Source organism: Rhododendron vialii, chromosome 9a (genome assembly GCF_030253575.1).
Source record: "Rhododendron vialii isolate Sample 1 chromosome 9a, ASM3025357v1".
NCBI classification, from domain to species: domain Eukaryota; kingdom Viridiplantae; phylum Streptophyta; class Magnoliopsida; order Ericales; family Ericaceae; genus Rhododendron; species Rhododendron vialii.
In genome coordinates, this window is record NC_080565.1 from 38421335 (window position 1) to 38442450 (window position 21116).

Consider the following 21116-nt stretch of genomic DNA (forward strand, 5'->3'; position numbering starts at 1 on the left):
ATTACTTGGTCCCAATACTCTCCCCATTCTTTTGCCACAAAGAGATCTTCTATCGTCACCAACACTCAACGCAACCAAATCTGCAACAGTAGCATCACAACTTAATACTCGAAAACAGGGCCAGTTTCATGATTTTAATTCAGCGGTAACAAAAATGTTCAAAAGTTTTTTTTTATACAAAACTCTTTCTATGATAGTGATATTAATTATTTTGGTTGAAAGTTAGTGGCCTTGAGTAATCTGTTTTGTTGAGTTATATTGTCTGCTTACTCACAAATGTAATAAGGTGAATTTTTATTTACTTTAACTTCGTAAGGATGATCCAGTGCAGACAATATTATAGGGAAAAAAAAATCGTGTATTTTTTGAACCTAGGGGTTCGCTTGAACATTCTCAACCCATGTTAGAACCGCCCTTCCTCGGAAAAAATCACATAATACACGTGCGTGTACATAAAAGGTAGCGCGAATGCTTTTTTTAAGAAATATTACTACTTAAATTCATGAGAGCTCGATTGAGCGGGCACTCAGCACAGAGGAATCTACTGAAGGATTATGTGACTGAGGCCGCCGGTTTGAGAAGGTGAACGACGAATCCGAGTGATCGAAGGTTCGTGCTAACACTCGAAACAAATAAAAAATTAATCAGTTCAAATACGAAGAAGGAATAATCGTGCTAACACTCGAATGGTGTGGTTCCATTTGACCAAATTGACTTGAAAACCGGGCGAAGGAGTGAAGGATCACCGGACTCGACGGTGTGGCCGCCGGCTGCCTTCAAGAACGCCGTAGATGGATCCTTGAAGTTCATGATCGCACTGGTGTAGAGAGAGAAAAGTGGTTTTCTATTTAGTTTTTTGGAGAGAGAGATAGAGAGAGGGGTGGAATACTTGAGTAACAGTAAGTAAGTCGTCGCTGTAAATCTGAAGATCGAACTGTGAGATTTGAGTATCGGAAAAAAGTGGAGAGAGAGAGAGAGTCTGACAGTATATTTAGGGAAGTGGACTCCATTTTCAGTTCAGTTGAGCTTTCGAATGTTTCAACACGAACTCGCGCTTAACAGAGGCGAGGTACTTCAAAACGGTGTCGCCCTGGTTCATTCAAATTTCTCGGGTTGAACCTGAGAAGTACATTGAAACTTGTAATTGGTAAATTGCGAACTTAATCTTGTTTATTTATATGATCGAAACTGTTCAAGTTGAAGATCTTGTTCATAAGATATACCACGTTAAGGACTATGTTAATCGAGTATTGATTAGTTTATAATCGGAGATGATTTGTGTGATTTTCTTTTTAATAAAATAGATTTGGCCTCACTAGATCAAACTCAATTCTATTATGGAGTTTAATTTGTAAATTGTAAACTCATTTCGGTTTATTTTTAGGATTGAAACTGTTCAAGTAGTGGATCGCGTCAAGAGGATAAACCATGTTGAATATCATGTTGATCGAATGCTGATTAGCTCATAATCGAAGATGATTTATGTGAAATTATTTTTACAAAAATAGATTTGGTCACAGAAGATCAAACCCAATATTGTTTATGTTGATGGCGGTTTTGTTACCACTAGTAGGTAGGAGTATATCTTTGCTCCGTCGGCATCTTCTGTGATGGTGATGCCACAATATCCAACTTCCAGTTAGAGAGAGAGAGAGAGAAGAGAGGATGGGGAACGTGTTCTGCGTGGTGTGTGGATGCGTAGACCAAGCGAGCGTTGGTGTGGTGGAGAGGTGGGGACGCTTCGAGAAGATCGCGGAACCTGGTTTCCACTGCTTCAACCCCCTCGCCGGCCAATTCCTCGCCGGTATGCTCTCCACCAGGATCAGCTCCCTCGACGTCCGCATCGAGACCAAAACCAAGGTCCCCACCACCACCACCTCTCTCTCTCTCTCTCTCTCTCTCTCTCTCTCTCTCTCTCTCTCTCTCTCACAGCTTGTATCCTGCTTATCTAATGCTCCTTGATTCCCCTCTCCATCGCAAGAATAGATCCAAATTTCTTTATATTCTATCCTTATAGTTGTGAAAAATTGAAACTTGAGAACATCGGAGTTTTCTTTTATGTTTGTTTTAGGTTTCCTCCATATTTGTAATTAAGGGGAAAAGCATACCATATGCCCTTACATCTCTTGTGTGTTGGAGGACTGTTTACCCAATGAACATGTAATCGTTTTACTGACGATTAAAAAAAAAAATGTAATCGTTTTACCAATTATTGCGTTTAGACGGCAGATACGTTCATTAAGAGTACATAAACTAATGCGTCAGATTCCTCGCTTTCCTTGTACATGGGTAGCAACTATGAACTTTAGTTACAGCAGCAATCTATGTTTGATAATAACAGTATGAGCTGCTGAGTATGCCCAGTGATCCAGGAAACTTGCAACAGTTGGCAGTCCATATTTTCAGAATTGAGCCGTTTTATGGATGCAATGACCCGGGAATTCCCAGACCTCGAACCCATTTTTTCACAATCAGTCACAGGATGCCCAACTCTCGAGGAGTTGGAAGGTGCAGTCAAGGAGTTGTGTTGGCCAAGTTTTGACTTTCGTTTGAGTCTTGCCTGTGGACAAATTTCATCTACATGCTTTGGGGATGTTGTTTGATTATCTGGTTTTAAATGCGTAGTAGAACAACTTCTTTTACCAGCTGTTTAGTTTGTGGAAAAGAACCACTTGATTGTTGTAGCAATAAGCTGTCATGGTTGTAGCTATAAGATGGGGGCAGCAAAACGTTAATGTAGACACGAGGCAGTTTTTGGTAGCATTTATTGGAGAAATATGATAATTATGAAGATTTTTTTTCCTGCAGGACAATGTCTTTGTGCAAATGCTTTGCTCGATTCAGTACCGAGTAATTAAACAAAATGCTGATGATGCATTTTACGAGTTGCAAAACCCCAAGGAACAGATTCAAGCTTACGTCTTTGATGGTAATTTTCATTATCCAGTCGACAGTTTCCCCATTTTTTGCGTTGTCCTTGTTCCCCTCCTGCCCGTCTTCTTTTCCCTGTATTATAATCAGCGTCACACGTTTCTTCAGTTGTCCGAGCCCATGTTCCGAAAATGACCCTTGATGAACTCTTTGAGCAAAAAGGTGATGTTGCTCAAGCTGTCTTGGAGGAACTTGAGAAGGTAAGTTCTTGCTGCTATGTGATTGTTCTGACTTAATTAATATTCCTCATCTGTTGTGGAATCTGTAGTTTTAATTGCTTAGCCATCAATTTCAGTTGTCTCTGGCGGTGACTAATCTATGCTTCCTTCTTAATTGAAAGATAAATTGAAATCTACACATTTTCTCTTGGTCTCCTTGATCTGCTGCATATTTTACTAATTATTCCCATATCCGGCATTGTGGAGTATTTGATATGCTGATGTCTGGAAAGCAAAATTTCTTTAGTTTTTATTTTGAAGCTAGTAGAGATTTAAAGGTAGAAGAACATCTGCTGGTAACTATTTTTTTTTTTTTGGGTACTGAATCCTTGTGAAGTTAATCCATACCACCTAAAAACTCACCGGTACAACTTGCTTGTTGTTATGTTACCAGCTGGCATATTATCCTTCAAGCCGTTTTGGTTTTGTATTCTTGATTGTCCACTTCTCAATTGGAGGTGGTGCATACTTCATGTGTACTTGTATGATTTTGTTAAATTTGATCTGCAGTTGTGGTTAGTGGGATGATATTATCTCTCTTCTTTTTTATAACTGGATGATATGTTGTCTTGCTTGAGCTTTTCTCGCGCTTCACAAGGTATTGATACCTACACTTTGGAGACATATAGATCGGTGAAGTATTAAATTGTTTTTCCTTCTCAACCCGAAAAGAATTTCTCAAAAAGCTCATAATGGGTGCAGGAAGGGCACATGTTCACAGAAAGCTGTTTCAGTACTATGTAAAAATGCGTTTGTGAAATAAATCTGAGGTTCACTGTTCGTATAAGTACCATGCTCTGTGGAGGACTGCAATCTGAAGATTGACATTTTCCATCAGGGTTACCTTGCTTAGAATGTAAGTTTAAGAGTTCATATCCTGGACCAGGTGATGGGAGCATATGGATACAGCATAGAACACATCCTGATGGTTGATATAATACCAGATGCCTCTGTGCGCAAGGCAATGAATGAGATCAATGCAGGTTAGTAGCTTTTAAAAGTAGACTTCGCGCTCTCCACATCAGTTAGATCTGTCAATTTCATTTCTTTGTCCTGAACCAAATCTTGATCCAAATGCAACCATGTTCTTTCACACCAAGTTCCTTTCGATTAATGTTCTTTTAAGTTGTTCCAAATATTTTTTGTTTTTATGGTGTGCATAAGTGAAAGGAGCAAAAAACTGGGCTCCTTGGTCTCAAAAAATTAACTGAATATATATGGGGTGGGGGGTTAACTGAATTAAATTTAGTTTGGTCCTCCGCCTCTAGAAACTCAACTAATTTACCTTACTTTTTGAAATTCCTCCTAAGCTCCTCAACATAACATAAGCAACTGAAAGTATAGGGGTGCTTTGCGGAATGAAAATTGTGGCGCCTTAAGCCTCTGGCTACTTGATTCTAGGCCAGTCATTCCAATTGATCTGGTACACTTTGTGGAATTGATCAATTGAACATTATGTTTCTTGTTTATTTTATTACAGCTCAGAGGCTTCAGCTTGCAAATGTATTCAAAGGCGAAGGAGAGAAAATTCTCCAAGTGAAAAAAGCAGAAGCCGATGCTGAAGCCAAGTACCTAGGAGGGGTTGGCATGGCGAGGCAGAGGCAGGCAATAACAGATGGCTTGGGAGAGAACATCTTGAACTTCTCTCACAAGGTTGAAGGAGCCTCTGCCAAGGACGTGATGGATCTCATCATGATCACCCAGTACTTTGACACGATAAAGGACCTTGGGAACTCATCGAAGAACACCACCGTGTTTATTCCCCACGGACCTGGTCATGTTAGGGATATCAGCAACCAGATACGCAATGGTCTGATGGAAGCAGCCAGTGCTAATACCGACATCGAATAGAATTCCTGATTTTATGAGTCATGCCCGAATGTGTCTTTGCTTTTATGGCATCTAAATACAAGTGTGTTTTACCGTGAGTAGATTCAAGAGGAAAACCAAGAGAATTGAGTTGATTTGGTATGCTTTATATCATCATGTTTTGGTGCTTATACTTTTGGCAAATGAGACTCACACGAGTATATAAATACGCTTTAGGGTTTGTATAAGTTTACTTGCTGTGTGAGGTGCACTAATGTAGATTTCATAACAAATATTTCATGGTGCAGACTGGTGTGTTGCTTTCGAAACGTTCAATTCTGTAGATTTTTGGTTTCTGTGATGGACTGCAGATGATTATGGATCATTTACCCTCTACTTCAGTTAGTTTTTGGCATTCTTTTGTTGATAGGAAAGGAAATATTGATCCACCGAACAACATGCTACAAGAAAAAGAAAATAACAATTCTCTACAAACTAACAAATTCATCAAACTTTCATTAAAATTTGAAATTTTGTATAGCATTTAAAGTGAAACGAACTCCTGAGGAACCCTATTTCAGGTAACGACATAAATGGGTTGGTCATCGAAGAGTACAACCTGAAATTTTGTATAGCACATAGTCGTGTACACGATTGCTTAGAATAAGCCTACCCACGCCTCCAGAGCAAACCCAAATATATAAACAGAAGACAAACAAAGAAATGCCCCACAGATAGGTTGTTCATCTAAGAGTAGATAACTCCGAAGCGCATGAATCTCTAGTACTCCAGTAAGCCTTTTGGGTGGGTGTCTCCCGCAGTGTGCCTTCTGGAGTGGGTGTGCTCCAACTGCCTTGATAACGACAACCAAAAACTCAGCAGGGAATTTGTCTCCTGCAGTCTTGCTCTCGTAAGTTCTTATTGGTATGCCCTCTGATATAGGCGCACTCCACTGTCTTGATAATTTACACCAACAGTGCTACCACCCTGCATGCAGTAAGAAGCAGATGTGGTTTTCATATTTGATTGGTAAAGCGCATGAAAAGGAACTTCTTAGCCTAAAAAAGAGTAGCCTTCCAGGTGGTAGGCCATTTAAGAGTGGTCTTCAACTTGGTAAATACTGGTCATCTGATGCAGTAGCCAAGGAGGAGGAGTATCATTTCAAACATGATTTCTACTAAGCGGCATTTTCGTAAATAACTGACCGTGGATTTAGGCAACGGGCCCACCTGGGTTCAATCCGAAACGACCCAACGGTCAGAACACATCGCCTTTGGCCATGTGCCGTGAGGATTTTAGCCTTCCGAGGCCATTTAGGCCTCTTAATGGGCCTTCGTTCCGTTTTGGGCTTTTCTTTACGCTTCTATAACTTTCCATAGGCATCTTCGTTTCAGCCCGTTCTTTTTTCTGACGTCTTGTTTTTCCTTCTATTTTATGGGTCATTAATAATTTCGGTATTGTTCCGAATGTTTTTCTAGGGTTAGGTTTGCTACCTTTATATTCGGTTTTATGCCTTTTGGCGAAGGGGTTGATTAATTTGATAAAGAAAAGAGTCAGAGAGAGAGTTTCTCTAAATATTGTGTTTGTGATTGTCCTTGTCGCTTCGATCATCATCCTTCTTAATCGCTTCCCTACATCATCATCATTGCCACCACTCCCAAAATAAGCCTAAATGAGGCTATGAGTTCTATTGACTTGACAAATTGTTATACATCTGCATGTTCATTTGCTGGTTGGGGTACTGTATAAACACTAAAATCAGAAGGAGAGGGAGGAATAGACCTCATGAGGGGCGTAGCTTGTGTAATTTGGAACATAGGAAGGAGGAAGGGCAGATCCTGCAGTAAAAACACCTGAATTAAATGCACATGTACATATTGGAATTTCGATGTATTTACAAGTCACATATCATATCCTGGTCCAATGAGAATGCACTTAAAATACTAGGAAGCAGCCCCTTAGGCACGCTAAACGGTTACACAACAGAAAAACAAAAGAATAAAAACCCACGAAAACAGATTACTTATTGATGTCACCCAAAACCAACTTGATTATGTAATTAAACGAAGATTGTTATGTCCAAAGTATTTTGCATCTTTTAACTGTCTATTCATGTTGTAGGAACTAGTAAAAGTACCAGGCATTGGAAAGGAACTATTTAGACCAAAATATCTTGTATACAATAAACATAACTGGAACGTCCTAGCTATGTGCTAAAGCCATGGATAAGTAATTTAAATACGACAGCTTACAATAAACATTGGAGAGAGATAAAAATCTGTTCATGTAAGATTACATAGAACCCACCCTTGTGGTGCACTTAAAATTTAGGTTCATTTATTGGTCACTCCACATGAACAGTTGATGGCCATCAAGAAACTTACAGTTTATTCTCTTACCTTTCTTTTATAGTTTTATATTATGGTTCTTATTGGGCAAGAGGGAAGTTTTATATTATGGTTCTTATTGGGCAAGAGGGAAGGGCCAAAGAGGGTGAATGGACATGAAATGCAAACACAAATGGGTTGATTATAGTACCTGCCCCATAAGCAGAGTGACCACCACCATGGCCATCCTGACCACCAGCTCTGTCAACAGAATATCTGGTATGAGCATTTCTCAAAAGTAACAAAAATTTCAACTCAAAGTGGAAGAAAGAAACTAATAACAAAAAACCTTCTCAAGGTAAGGTCATATGAATTGCAACCATCTTTTCCAAGAGCAGATTCATAATATCCAGCATGAGATTGATCTTGCCTTCTCACAGTAGGCTCAAGATATCCTGCATAAGATTGATGACTGTGCATCCTAACAGCAGGTTCAAGGTATCTTTCATGAGGCCTGCCATGATATCCAAAACCAGGTTCATGGACTTGTATACGGGGTTGGCTTTGTGTCAGAACAGCAGGTTCAAGGTATACTTCATAAGGCCTGCCATGAGATCCAAAATCAGGTTCAGAGATTGCTATACGAGGTTGGCCATGTGTCGCAACAGCATGTTCAAGGTATCCTAAACGAGGTTGATGCTGAATTCCAACAGGAGGTTTAAGGTACTCTGGATGAGTTCGACCATGCTTCCGATTAACAGGATCTATAAACCCAGCATGTGGCTCCTGAAAAAACACCATGTTGTGAAATCAAGCCAGAAAACGGATACTTGCAAGACTGAGAAATGTATCTTCATCATATTCGGGAATTTCAAGTTTTCATGGGATATACAATTTGTGTTTGAATTAAAGTAAATGGTATTATTTCCCAAATTGTCCGATCTTCTTTTCACTTTCAAGTACATTTATAGATTATTTACAATTGATACTTTTGGAAAGAAACAAACATTTTCCTTTGCCTTTCAAAAGGTATAGCACTTTTGGGAAATCCAAAAATTAAAAGGAGGGCCAAGAGCATGGGACAGGGGGACTACAAATTTACCATATCTGCATAGGGCCTTTTAGATCCAGAGACGGTGTTGTACACATGATTCTGATGACCAAGAGTAGATCCAGGATATCCTGGTGCATGTCGATCTTTATAAATGATGAAATCTGCTCCATGATCCAGCTCCTTTCTAATGTAAGGATCTCTCTTTGGCTTCCTGAAATTTTCACTTTGCCTTGTCTGCTTGTTTCCTTCATATTCAGAAAATAAAAATAGTTCTCCAGACTTGCATAAAAAACTAGTTAAATTGGTAACTAGGACTCTTTGATAGACTTTACATATAAATTATCCACATCGAACACTCGGATGAGGGTATCTGTGACCTTAGTTAGAGATTCACCTAGCAAGCATAATTTGTAATTTGAATTCACCATGAACATGCATAGAACTCCTACATTATCACAAAATGCCCTAACATACCTTGTAAACACCTTTTATCCTCTACGATAAAACTATATCCTAACCTAACGAATACAATTATCAAGACGCAGTTTGGTGTCATTGAAATGGAAATTATATAAATCCAACACTTAAATACAAACTTGTACCTGTACCCAGCAAATGTACAGTTGATAACGGAATTGATTTACAGGGAAAATATACCTTGTTGTCTCTTTGATGAATTTCTATTACGATCATGTTCGGATCCTTTCTTGCCGTTACCCCCAGCATTAAAATTTTGGTTGTTTCCCTTGCGATTTGCGCTTTCCACCTTCGACGGCGTTCGAACATGTTTATTTGGCTTTCCTCCTCCACCAAATTCTGTCTCAGAAAGAATTTTCCCTTTTCTTTTAGCGCTTCTCATCTCTGAAGATCCAGCTTTGTTTACTATTTCAGTTTCTTTGTTTGTAGTTTGAACCACTTGATTTCTATTACCTCGTTTTTCAAGCCGACCCTTTGAATGAGGCTGTGCAATGCTGGCCTTCACCTTAAACGATGGTGACATTTCAAAGGTAAGAATACTGCATCCATAGCAAAGAAAGGGAAAGTTCAAAGAAAAGTAACACTTTTACCACCTTGATTTCTCCTTCTCCAATTCGAGTATTATTGATCCCGTCTACACAAGCTATGGCACTTTCTCGAGAAACGAAAGTAATATACCCAAAGTTTTTGCCTTTGGTACCTAGAATCCGAGATAGCTTAACTTTCACAATCTCACCATACTGTTTACAAATTCCATTTACTTTCTCTTGATCCCAAGAATCAGCCAGGCCTTCCATAAAGACAGTCTTAAGCTACAACAGGAAAAAGTTAGTGTCATATATTTGTTTCCAACGTTAAAACCAATGCTCTGTTCAGATAATAATTTGAGAATTTTTGAGTTTGGTTTTTGGGGTAATGAGTGGAGAGAGAAATTAGGGTAATAATTGGAGATAGGAGCAATGAGTGGAGAGAGATAGAGAGAGAAATGAGAATAATGATTGGAGATAGGGGTAATGAGTGGAGAGAGAAATGAGAGTAATGATTGGAAGTAGGGGTAATAAGTGTTTTTGGAGTTGGAATTTTTTTTTCAAATTACCATCCGAACAAGTTTAAATAGCTACAAGGCCTCTATATAAATGTAAATCTAAAATGCAGTGATCTGTTAAGCAAGTACAGATGAAATGTAAAACGGCAGGAGAAACTGACAAGCAGTTATTAATGATCCCAGTTTCCCAATACTACGAGACAATGACGATAGCATAAATACAAATCGCCCAAGCCATACAACTGAACTTGGAAGCACAATAGAACTAGATTGAAAAGTTTTAACAATCTTCTGAAACAGTGAACACATATACTACTAGCTCTCTAACCTGTGACAGAACTTCTTGATTAGGATGTATCGGTGTTTGTGCAAAAGCAACATTAGCACTACTATCGAGGCCAAAAACAACATCCGGCTTTGTTAGTCGTTCCAATGCTGCCGTTGCATCCGAGTGGGTGTTGAACTCCAGAAGTGCAAAACCTTTGATCCTCCCTTCTTTCTTGGTATCACCTGGCAATAGTATGTCCTCAATATTTTTAACTCCGTGGCTTTTCAATGCTCCCAGTACCTTGTACACGAAAAGGAGAAAGTATTGTTTGGTCATCAATGCACAAATGAGCTGCAGTAGAACCTCAAAACAAGCAGAATGCGAAGAAGATAAAGAAGGTACAAGTACAACCAGTGGGGGACAAAGGATTCACGACTTGCAGGGACCAAACCACATGGGTTAACCAATTGAAAAAAAACTCCCCCCATGTAATATTAACATAGTCAATACTGAGAGATAAGTACTAAAAATGGCCTAATTCAGGCATCAAAAGCAAATAACAATAAGCAATTCAGACTCAATTGATAGATTAAAGTCCAAAATCTCCTTCATAATAAAGGTAAAGTAAGATATATACCCAATCACCAAAATTGGGTTATAAACTATTTGTACATGTTGGTAGCTAGAGATACTTTTATACCATTTCCAAAAGGGAATGAGAGTCAGTCAGACAGAGAAAGCAATGATTTGTTACCATTTGATTTTTTATTTTTGAACTATAAAAGGATTGATGTTTGGGTGTGTTCAGTTTCTACGCAAACAAATTTATAATGATACAAGAGAGATAGGTAGAAAGAAAGAAAGACAATATTATTTATGCAAGGCTCCGGGTGAGAGAGGGAGAGAGGAGAAATGTTCTCAACAAAAGTTTCAGACGTGAGCCATTGTAGCCACTGATCGCATTACATTAGTACGTATGTAGGGGCCAACTTGTAGGACATTGACTCCCTAAAGTAGAAATATAGCATACATATAGAATTATTTAGACTTTGGGCAGGGGCCCGCTACATTTGTGACCTCCAAATGGTCGAAGAACTTTGTGATTGTGCATTCAAAGCTTACCAGCTCCTTCGTCCAAAGTTTGCAAATGTTTCCGATGTAAAGTGTATCATTGCCTTGGCTCGCCGCCATTTTAACATCCTTGCCAGCAGAAAAGACCATGTTATTGCTATCATTTACTTACAATTGGGAATCTCTTTCCTTTGATTGAAGAATTTCAAGTAAAAAACAACACTAAATACCTCAATCCCGTCAGAAATTTGAGTAGCGGCAGTTTCTTCTCCAAATGAGTTACGTTCTTCAACTGCATTAACTGATTTTTGTCAATAACGATGACCACGAAAAATCAAAATATTCACAAGTGGAGGAACTAGATAATCAAGAAGAGAAAATCTTATTTCCGGCTGTGCTGTAAACAAGTGTTTACAGCACTCAATCGTGACCGTCCAAAAGTGATTTTGGACGGTCAAGATGTTAATGAAACTTTTCCAAGGAAGACTTAATTGTGACCGGTTATAATTGAAAACCAATCTCAGCCATTGAATGTGTGAATAGACAGCTATGATTGGTTGGTGCTGGAAACATGCTCTTTACAGCACAACCGGAAATAAGACACTCTCAATTAAGAAACTTGATCAACAGGAAACCAATCACAAACTTGGCAACACATAACATCAAACATGTGGAGATTCATAGATAGGATTCCGAGGGGAACTTTAATACGTTACTAAGATGAGAAATATAGTAAGGACCTTGACTAACATATGAAACATGGAGCAAGGTGCATTATGTCCTTCAAGAGAAAAAAAAAACATCTTAAATGTCCAAACTTGGAAAATAAGGAAGTCCCCGTTGAAAACGAGGGTTATAACCATGGCTAAGTGGAGAGGGGGAGCCAAGATTCATTTCAACGAAAAGCTTTGTCCTTTCCATCTCTCTTGTTCATCTCAGAAAAAAGAGATGCCACCAAGGCTCTCTTCTACTTTGGCGTCTTACAAGACCTTCAAACGTGAAACAAAAAATAACACCTACTACAAGGGGAGAGAATCGATGATGAGATAAACAGAGGCAGTTACGGCAAAACCACAGGACCGGAGTTTCCTCATTGATGCAACTTGGACGGGCCTCAACTGGAGAACCCACATACCAAATCAAATGTAGTTTCCAAATTGTTGTCTTGATGAATTAGGTCAAAAGCAGCTTCACTATTATTCAAGCAACTTATACACTATTTCAACAAGATGTTAAAATGCCCTTTCCCATTACTCTAGTATATCATCCTGCATAAAATTTCCTGAACCCACCTTTTTTTGCTCCTCAAATTTCGCTAAACCCCCGCCTTTAATCCTTTTTTGCTCCTCGAGCTTTCGCTGGCGGAGAATCAACATATTGAAGATCAATCCTCAGTGGACTTCATTGCATATTTGACATACACAACCTCAATCTCAATCCTTTCTTTAAGGCCCATTAACCCAATTATCCACATAAGTTCTGAAAACTTAATTGCAACCCAACTAAACCACCCCCTTGACAAAAAAAATTTTTGAAGCAAACGGTTATAGAGAATCAATACAATCGAATTTCAACTCAAAATCAAAGTTCATATAAAACAGTTTGTTAAGTACCTGGAACAATGCTCAACTCAGTACCACCGTCAATGACAAGTCCGCCCTCGTTCTGCTCACCGTCGGCTCCTTCCCCTTCAGTTGCATCGTGACCCTTGTCCGTTACGTCACCCATATTCGCCTCACTTCGACGTCCGAATGTCGGAGTTTCCCTTTCAACTTGCAAGGTTCGGTTATCTTCTTCGCCGATATAAAACACAGTAGTAGTGTCCTCGCTCGCTCTCTCTCTCTCTCTCTCTCTCTCTCTCTCTCTCCCTCCCTCCTGGGTATTCTCACCGACCGCCCTTGTAGTTTTTTAAATACCACTAACCTCTCCCTTTGTCAAATTAATATCAGTTACATACTACACCAGAGCTGTTTAGTGTTTACCATAAAATGTAATTTTGCTCTTGTATCCTCAGGGATTAGGAAATTAATTTTGTCTTTATTCACGTAAAATTATTAAAAACAATAGCTCGTAAGTAGGGATGATTTTGTAATCTCACGTGAATAATGACAAGAAACAAAGTGCACGAGGATGAACAATGAGTGTGAACTCCATTGTCCTAGTGCCGATAAAACAAAACTTAGACTATTTCTCAACTATTACACATTGTAGTAATTAGATTACTATAATGAACAAGAATTGACCATATTATGTTAAAAAGCGAAATACATACATAAAAATCTATAAAAACTATGTATATGCACGTTAAGTTAAATTAACGTGCCGTTTTCATTTTTAAAGAAACTAATTATTTAGTTTTAGTTTGGTTTTATTGAGTATGTGACTGGTGCACCAGTGTTTTTTTACGTATTACTACTTATGTTCCTACTGGTGTTGATACTAAGTATGAATCAACTGCAGGGTATTGATCTAGAGTTAGGTCTACTGCTTGCTATGCTTATGTTGCATGTGTATCACGAAGGTCTGGATCACACTCACGAATGTCAGAATCAGGCTCTCGATCGCTATATTTAGGTATTGATGTAATTTTAGTGTTTTTCTTCACTTCAATATTTTTGTTTTGTTGATCCTCGCAGACCATTATGTAATGTCATAAAAGTTCTTGAATGTGCACGTCGGTTAATTTCATCAATATCCATTTATTATTTGCGTGTTCTTAGAGCAAGTTTACTAGCTTGTTTAAACTAGCTTTATAGCTATTTTAGCTCACAAAAAAGAGAAAAGTACCCATACAACAGAGTAGGTAAACAGGGAGCTAATTTGGCTCCATCTATTGTCGTAAGGTAAAAATAGCTTACAAATGTTCATAAGCAATTCATTTTTTTTTATTGTTTCTTCCCCCATATTATAATAATAGGATAAAGGAAAAGGTTGAAAAAATGTGTATTTTAATAGAGAGCATGTTAAATAGATAGTATTGGTATAGTGTTGAAAGAAATGTGAGTAGATAAAATAAAAAATGTACATTGTTCACAAATTTTTTTAACTAAGTACTGATAAATTTGCTCTTATCATTGGTCTCCATCGTTTGTGTCGTGATTGTTATTTGTTAGTCATTATATATAAAATTGACACAATATCCAACCACAATTAGCTTGACTCTAAAATCAATTCACAAAGTATTATCCAATAACCTAAACTCAAGATTGGACATTTTAAAAAGGGTGTGTTAGAGCATCTTCAGTCTTGACCTATTTTAAGACTCAAATTTAAAAATGGGGCAAAAATCACAAAAATCTCTTTCCAATCTTTGACCCAAACCCTTCCCCATTTTGGGTTTTACCCATTTTTTTGCCCAAATCTGAAAAAACTTTTGCCTTGACCTATTTCTCCAACGGCTAGTTAGAGAGAGAGAGAAAGAGGGAGATGTGTAAAATTTGAGTTTGATGGTTGGAGATGTGTCTACCCAAAATGAATTTTTACCCAAAATTTGATTCAAATTTGAGGAAAAATATGAGTGAAGGCTGGAGATGCTCTTAGTCCAATCATACTTTAAGGTGAGAGAGATTGTTGTTAAATAGGAGTAGTTTTATTGAACGGTAGAGTGTTGTCAAATTGGATTTGAACTATAAAAATTAAAAATTATAATTAAGGGAAGTAACCTGTGGCCGTACTTCGTTGTACTAAACTTACCCAAACGGGTCAAACTATGGGATCGCGTGAGTTGTGAGAGTATAATTGTCGCATGACATATCAAATTTCTTTGCCATCGGATTATACATTTTGGTTTTGGTTTTTTGTTTTTGATCACCTGATCGGAATTAGAAGCAGGCTAAACGCATAATCGCTCACGGCCCGCACAACGGCACAAGTACTTCCCGTCAACCCCAACCACCCCAAAAAGAGCAGGTACCCCCCCCTCTCTCTCTCTCTCTCTCTCTCTCTCTCTCTCTCTCTGTTTGCTGTTCTTGATGGGTCATTTTTCTTGGGTACGTCGGAATTTTGATGGGTAATTCATTTAGATGCTGAAACATATATTTAATGTCTGGGTCCTTGTAAATAAGCACTCCTCCTGGAGTATTGGGATGTCCGATCCACTCACCAGGAGTGAATCAATCTAACCCAGATGCAGGAGCACGGAGTGCCGTACATCTTATTAGGGGCCTTTCCTTTTCAGCATTTATTTATTTTGTGAGCATCAGGGTATGAATCCACTGAATCTGCAACTTATTATTCTCCAACTAAAGTAAATGGGGTCGGTGCTATTTAAATAGGTGCTAATAGTGATGCTTCGCCCCGTCGAATGGAACTAGCCTGAACCGGTGGCTTTCTAGGCTACTGCCCAGGGCTGGCCCTTCGAATTCTTGTTCCGACATTTGGTTTGCTAAAAGATGAATGATAAATTACGGAAATGCAAATCTCATTCCTGCCCATATTTTAGTCTAGGAAGCATACACTAGCTAAATGTACTAATTGTGAATTTTAGTTTTTTTTTTTATACTCTTTTTCTTTTTGTTATTTGTTCATACAGTGATAGCACTCTGGATTTGAAGTATCGAACGAGAACCAGAGGATTTGTTCAGAATATTTGAGGATCCATGAGGAGTTATTCGTTGAAATTCAATAGTAGCTTATTGTGAGCAGGGCTAATGCAAACATCTTAAAAGTCTATGTTGGGAAGGAATGCAAAGAAGAAATCGAAGGAATGGGATTAAACCCGTGGCACGCTTTTTGTTGATTTTGGCGGCCGGAACCAAGAGTTACATTTACCGTGGATTTGTAAGATTGTTGCTTTGGTAAAATGTCTTAGGAAGTTCAGGTATCTTAATACACCCCATATTTTGTAGGTGAATCTTGTAGGATCTATTTGATCTTGGTAGCTATGACTTTAGCTTTACCAAAAGGAGCTTCAATAATGGTTGCCTATCCACGGACTATTGTGTTCATTGCAGCTTCAGTGTGTGGACTAGCATCCTTTCTAATCATAGCTTCCTTCCTTCTGGTCTCACACCCTTTTGGGTCAACTGTCCGTGGGTACTTCTACCCCATTGATAACTCTAGGAAATTCAATTCACTGGATTGGAGCAACAAAACGACTGATGATTCTTTCAACGATGTCAACAAAGAATTGGGGAAATGGGATATAGTGGGGTCGGGGTTTATTGAAAATGCTGGTAATCCCCGAAAGGAAGGTAACAGAATTGATGATACTTCTGGAAAATCAGAGTCGACCACGTTAGGGGACAGGCAATCTGAAACTGTTGATGGAAGCAGAGATGAGATGGATAGGAACCATACTTCTGAGTCTCAGGATACAAAAGACATATCTAATTTACAGTCAGAGGGAGGAACCATGAGTTCTCCTGATCCGTTGATTGTCTCTGAAAAAAAGGAGTCAGTGGATCAACATGGCCAAGAGGCCACTGGAAATTCTACCTCTTCCACTGTGATAACAGGAGTTGAAAATGCTACAACTCCTTCCCCGGGTTTTCTAAATAGTTCCGATACTATACAAACCGGATTGACACTGTCATCTTTATCTACTGCACCAAGTGATACAAGTCAGACCGATTCAGGTACTGCCAAATATTTTCCTTCGTTTATATGATCTTATTCCCTATCTTTAGTTAAGATTTTTTTGTGTCATTAATTGTCTTTGTTTATGGACAATTGAAATATTGGAGCAACCTTTACTCGAAGAGATGGTAATTTACAAATAATAACTAGTTATTTCTTCAGGCCTTTTTTTTTTCCTGGAATAGTTACAGGTAAAGGATTCTCCCAGTAGAACTTTGACTAATGTACCTTTCAACTTGTGCTCTTTGTTCACTGTAATTCTTGAACCCAGCTACCATAGGCAACATATTGTTGGAAAGATTCCTTCTCTTGCTTGGTGTGATGTTAGAGTCGGACTCCTCAGATGTATAAGAAAGCCGTACGCTATTATTGAAGGTCGTTTTAACTTAACCCACACTACTTTACAAGGTTCCCGTTTACAGCAAGGACATAGAGGTAATAGGTATTTTGCAGAATCGCCGATTTTGCTATTCTCAGAACATTTGATCGCTCTCTCCAGTCTCCGGCCCCTATACATATATATACAGAACTATACAATTGCGGTTTTCTTTTTCTTTCTAAACTAGTTTTTGGTAGTTTGTACTTTGTAGCGAAGAATCACTTTCCTGCTTGCTATCAATTCATTGCCTGCTCGCTAGCCATGCATCATAAATAGATAGATCTGGTTAGTTTCATATTGCAGCAAGAATGACGATAAAGGATGGGAAGAAGTTTCTCATAGTTGTTTAATGAATGCTGAGAAAAAAATTGCCCAAACATGAGTTATAATTTTTGTGAATTAGTATGGCCGCTGCTGGCTGTTGATAAGTTTCATGTCTATCCCCTTGTATTTCTCTTTATGATTATTTTCTTTTGAAGTCCTGAAGCATGAAAATTGCAATTCTCGTGTACACTATGAGGGCCTCAACTGAAGACTGTTTCATTCCAAGTACTTGCCATTTTCTGAAAAGAAGTATGTTGCTCTTATTTATGTATTGCAAATATATTTCGTTTCAGCTCTTACATTAGTTTTCCTCCTTGCTCTTTATATAGGATGTGATCTGTTCCATGGAAAATGGGTCTATGATTCAACCGGACCACTATACACAAATAACTCATGCCCCATCCTGACACAAATGCAGAACTGCCAGGGTAATGGGAGGCCGGATAAAGAATATGAAAATTGGCGATGGAAGCCTTCCAAGTGTGACCTCCCAAGATTTGATGCTAAGAAATTTCTGGAATTGATGAGAGGGAAGACATTAGCTTTTATTGGTGATTCAGTTGCTCGGAACCAGATGGAGTCACTATTGTGCATCCTTTGGCAGGCAAGTTGTAGAACTTTCTAGACCAGAAAACTATGCAACATTTTACCTGTGTGAACTGCAAAATTTTCTATGAGCTTGCTAACAGGGCAGAATACAATTTGGCTGTTTCAGCAAGTCTTCCACGAACCACTTAGGAACATTTGTTCCCTTATTGTAATACTGATTAGTTACTTTCAAGTAGTCGAACTTTTGGTTTGTTTGCTCAATAAAAGTTTAATTTACCGGAAAAAAGGTAGTCGAACCTTTGATTCAAGTAATATTTATGGTTTCAGTTTGATATGAATCCCATGAGATAAAAGGAGTTGGATATGACTTTATTAATGTCCATTTCATGTTACATATACATCTGACTAACAGATATACTGAATCACGAGGATAGCGTCGTCATTAGGTTTCTCCGTTTCTGGGAATAGTTTGTTGGTTTTAGAGACCACTGATGAGTTTTACATATACTTCTGTTTGTCTCAGTGGGAAGAAAATGGAAGGTACTTGCTGGGTTGGTTGGTCCAAGTTAAGTAATGGGCTGCAAGGCGTTTCTTTGGGGGGAAGTCCCCTCAAATTGGGATACCTTCCATGCCAGTTCTTAATGAATTACTCCCTGTTCCTTCAGCTGGCTTAACTGTTAGGTTTAGCTTTCGTCTGACCTGTTCAGGTGGTAATAGGTTTAGACTTGGGAGTAAGTGCATTTGTCTGGTGGATAGGATTGTGGGAATCAGATGTCTAGGGATAAAATTGTCTGGGAAATCAAATCCATGTATAAGTTTCTACTTGTCAATTTGGTCAGATCTGGTGTTTGGCTGGAGTACGATAGGGAGGAACCCGTGCATTCGTAAACATCAGATCTCATGTGAAGCTAATCCAAAGAAATTTCTAACGAGTATACTTCATTAGGCCTCGTGCACATTGGTGCAGACTAGCTAATTAGTTGATTTATTCATATCAATTCGTCCAACTTTAGGGGATGTTTTTATTTGAATTACACCTGATTGTGATATAATGGTTCTGCTTTCAGGTTGAAACTCCAAAAAACCGCGGGAACAAAAGAATGCAACGCTATTACTTCCGATCAACTTCCACAATGATTGTCCGAATATGGTCCTCATGGCTCGTTCACCAAACATCCGATTTGTTTGATTCCATTCCAAAAACTGTGGTGAGGCTTCACCTCGATGCTCCAGATGAGGGTTTCATGGAATTCATCCCACAGTTTGACGTTCTCGTCCTTTCATCCGGCCATTGGTTCGCAAAACAATCTGTCTACATCTTGAACAACGAAATTGTTGGAGGACAGTTATGGTGGCCGGACAAATCTCGCCCAATGAAAGTCAACAACGTTGATGCCTTCGGAATATCTGTTGAAACAATACTAAATGCAATTGCTACACATCCAAAGTTCACTGGTTTGACAATCGTACGGTCATTTTCACCCGATCATTACGAGGGTGGGGCCTGGAATACGGGTGGATCGTGTACCGGAAAGGTAAAGCCTGCTTTGGACCATGAGTTAGTGGAAAATGGATTTACAAATATAATGCACGAGAAACAGGTGGCAGGTTTTGATCGAGCAATCAAGAAAGTGAGCAATGGTGCGAAGTTGAAGTTCATGGATATCACGGGAATGTTTGGGTACCGCCATGATGGGCATCCGGGCCCTTATAGGAGCCCTGACCCGAATAAGGTCACAAAACGGGGTCCGGGTGGGAAGCCGCCACCGCAGGATTGCTTACATTGGTGCATGCCTGGTCCGGTTGATACCTGGAATGAGCTGGTGCTTGAAATAATCAGGAGAGAATTTGAAGGTAGCTAGCTAGCCATAGGTTTCTTGCTTGCTTTGTGTCAATTCTTAATCACTTTCTTTAATTTTGTTCGCGATCCAATTCATTCCTCCAATGATAGAGAAATTAGAATTTGTAACAGGCAGCTAGATTGTTAATAACAAGCTTATAAGGAGTGTATGTTACGAACACATTGCAAATGGTAGATATGTTGCATCGATTCTCATTTTTCAGTCGGGTAAAGATACGTGCACATCTGCCAGGCACAAATCCAGACACTTCCTCCTCTATTAAAATGTAAGTTTCACAGTGCCTTCTAAAATAAACGAATCAGGCTACTCAAGTTTCAATTCGTATTTGCTTGTTAAAAGCTCATTTGAGATTGGTAGCTAGTTAAGTTTTCAAATCTAAGCTTGAACTAGCTACTTCACAGCTCGTTCCACTTGTGATGTTTATTCGAGATTAGCTTGCCTGATAAGCTAGCTTAGCTTTGAGCATGTTTTTGAAGCTCAGTAATTTTTCAAAACAAATTTAAACAGCATATTTTCAGATTTGATCAATATATTGGCATACTGCTATGCTCGTTTATTAGTCATATTGTTGATCACACTCTTGGTGGAAGAACACGATTCGATCTATTAAGCGCTGGTAGATTTGCTGTTTAAAAATTATTGGATGATCTTGGGACGCATCTACGTGGTGTCACAACCTCAAAACCAGACTGGGGCATCATAGCCGGATCCCCCTTCTCCGCCAGACATTTTCGTGATGTCCATACAAAATAATTGTGGATAAAGGGAAATTTCTCATTTTTGTTGGTATCTGATTCAAAAAAAAGGTTTCCAAAGGGAAATTTCTCATTTTTGTTGCTATCTGATTCAAAAAAAGGTTTCCAACATGTTTGCTAGTTGTCGCTACTACTACTTGAGCAACAGAAATGTGAAACAAGACAATAGTAAAAGTTGGTACTCTAGTAGTACTTTTTTATGGGCCTCTTCAAGACAAAAGAAAAAGTACATGCCAAGGGCAATAGAATAGTAGAAGTTAGGTGAAAAAGGAGTCCATAGAACTTGTGTAGGGTACAAAACTACAAACAACTTGAACACAAGGATGTTTTTTTCCCTTAAATGGTCAACCTGTCTTGCTGAATTAAAAATATCCAAACGCAGCTTTAGAAAAAATAAAATAACCCTTAATTCAATTTAGAATTTAAGCTAAAAGTAAAGTTAGATTGTTGGTCTCAGAAATCTCAAGCAG

General features: G+C 38.7%; 3 protein-coding genes across 8 annotated transcripts in view; 2 read left to right on the top strand and 1 right to left on the bottom strand.

Annotated features, from left to right (window-relative positions):
• The first annotated feature begins 1366 nt into the window (after positions 1 to 1366).
• LOC131300070 (hypersensitive-induced response protein 4-like) lies at positions 1367 to 5265 on the top strand. Its single transcript, XM_058325727.1, has 5 exons — positions 1367 to 1860; positions 2809 to 2929; positions 3040 to 3131; positions 4036 to 4132; positions 4630 to 5265. The coding sequence occupies exons 1-5, from the start codon at positions 1666 to 1668 to the stop codon at positions 4998 to 5000; spliced, it is 876 nt and encodes a 291-aa protein (XP_058181710.1). The 5' UTR covers positions 1367 to 1665; the 3' UTR covers positions 5001 to 5265.
• A 189-nt stretch (positions 5266 to 5454) lies between these two features.
• The window catches only part of LOC131300065 (uncharacterized), a 53492-nt gene continuing 37830 nt past the window's right edge, over positions 5455 to 21116 (bottom strand). Inside the window, exons 2-12 of one of the 4 annotated variants that reach the window (XM_058325716.1) lie at positions 12814 to 12940; positions 11431 to 11501; positions 11252 to 11329; positions 10190 to 10429; positions 9407 to 9628; positions 8997 to 9321; positions 8388 to 8584; positions 7635 to 8071; positions 7497 to 7546; positions 6741 to 6796; positions 5455 to 5945 (exon numbers count right to left, since the gene is read on the bottom strand). In XM_058325716.1, the coding sequence (XP_058181699.1) occupies positions 5877 to 5945; positions 6741 to 6796; positions 7497 to 7546; positions 7635 to 8071; positions 8388 to 8584; positions 8997 to 9321; positions 9407 to 9628; positions 10190 to 10429; positions 11252 to 11329; positions 11431 to 11501; positions 12814 to 12928 (1860 nt within the window). In that variant the 5' untranslated portion in view covers positions 12929 to 12940 and the 3' untranslated portion in view covers positions 5455 to 5876. Of the gene's footprint in view, positions 5946 to 6740; positions 6797 to 7496; positions 7547 to 7634; positions 8072 to 8387; positions 8585 to 8996; positions 9322 to 9406; positions 9629 to 10189; positions 10430 to 11251; positions 11330 to 11430; positions 11502 to 12813; positions 13077 to 21116 lie in introns of those variants that run through there. The other 3 variants (XM_058325719.1, XM_058325718.1, XM_058325717.1) reach the window with 3 other exon arrangements.
• On the top strand, positions 14881 to 20094 carry LOC131300066 (protein trichome birefringence-like 18). 3 transcript variants are annotated; one of them, XM_058325720.1, is made up of 4 exons: positions 14881 to 15109; positions 15732 to 16776; positions 17810 to 18084; positions 19097 to 20094. In XM_058325720.1, exons 2-4 carry the CDS (start codon positions 16083 to 16085, stop codon positions 19889 to 19891), a joined length of 1764 nt encoding a protein of 587 aa, XP_058181703.1. In that variant the 5' UTR covers positions 14881 to 15109; positions 15732 to 16082; the 3' UTR covers positions 19892 to 20094. The 3 variants fall into 3 exon arrangements, with proteins under 3 accessions (XP_058181703.1, XP_058181706.1, XP_058181704.1); XM_058325723.1 differs by lacking the exon at positions 14881 to 15109 and adding an exon at positions 15142 to 15403; XM_058325721.1 differs by lacking the exon at positions 14881 to 15109 and adding an exon at positions 15170 to 15189.

Excerpts from the sequence above, each read along its gene's own strand:
- LOC131300066 (XM_058325720.1), top strand. The coding sequence starts at position 16,083 with ATGACTTTAGCTTTACCAAAAGGAGCTTCAATAATGGTTGCCTATCCA. Across the intron at positions 16,777-17,809 it reads TACAAGTCAGACCGATTCAG|GATGTGATCTGTTCCATGGA; the intron begins GTACTGCCAAAT and ends CTCTTTATATAG. Across the intron at positions 18,085-19,096 it reads TATTGTGCATCCTTTGGCAG|GTTGAAACTCCAAAAAACCG; the intron begins GCAAGTTGTAGA and ends TTCTGCTTTCAG.
- LOC131300070 (XM_058325727.1), top strand. The coding sequence starts at position 1,666 with ATGGGGAACGTGTTCTGCGTGGTGTGTGGATGCGTAGACCAAGCGAGC. Across the intron at positions 2,930-3,039 it reads TCAAGCTTACGTCTTTGATG|TTGTCCGAGCCCATGTTCCG; the intron begins GTAATTTTCATT and ends ACGTTTCTTCAG. Across the intron at positions 4,133-4,629 it reads AATGAATGAGATCAATGCAG|CTCAGAGGCTTCAGCTTGCA; the intron begins GTTAGTAGCTTT and ends ATTTTATTACAG.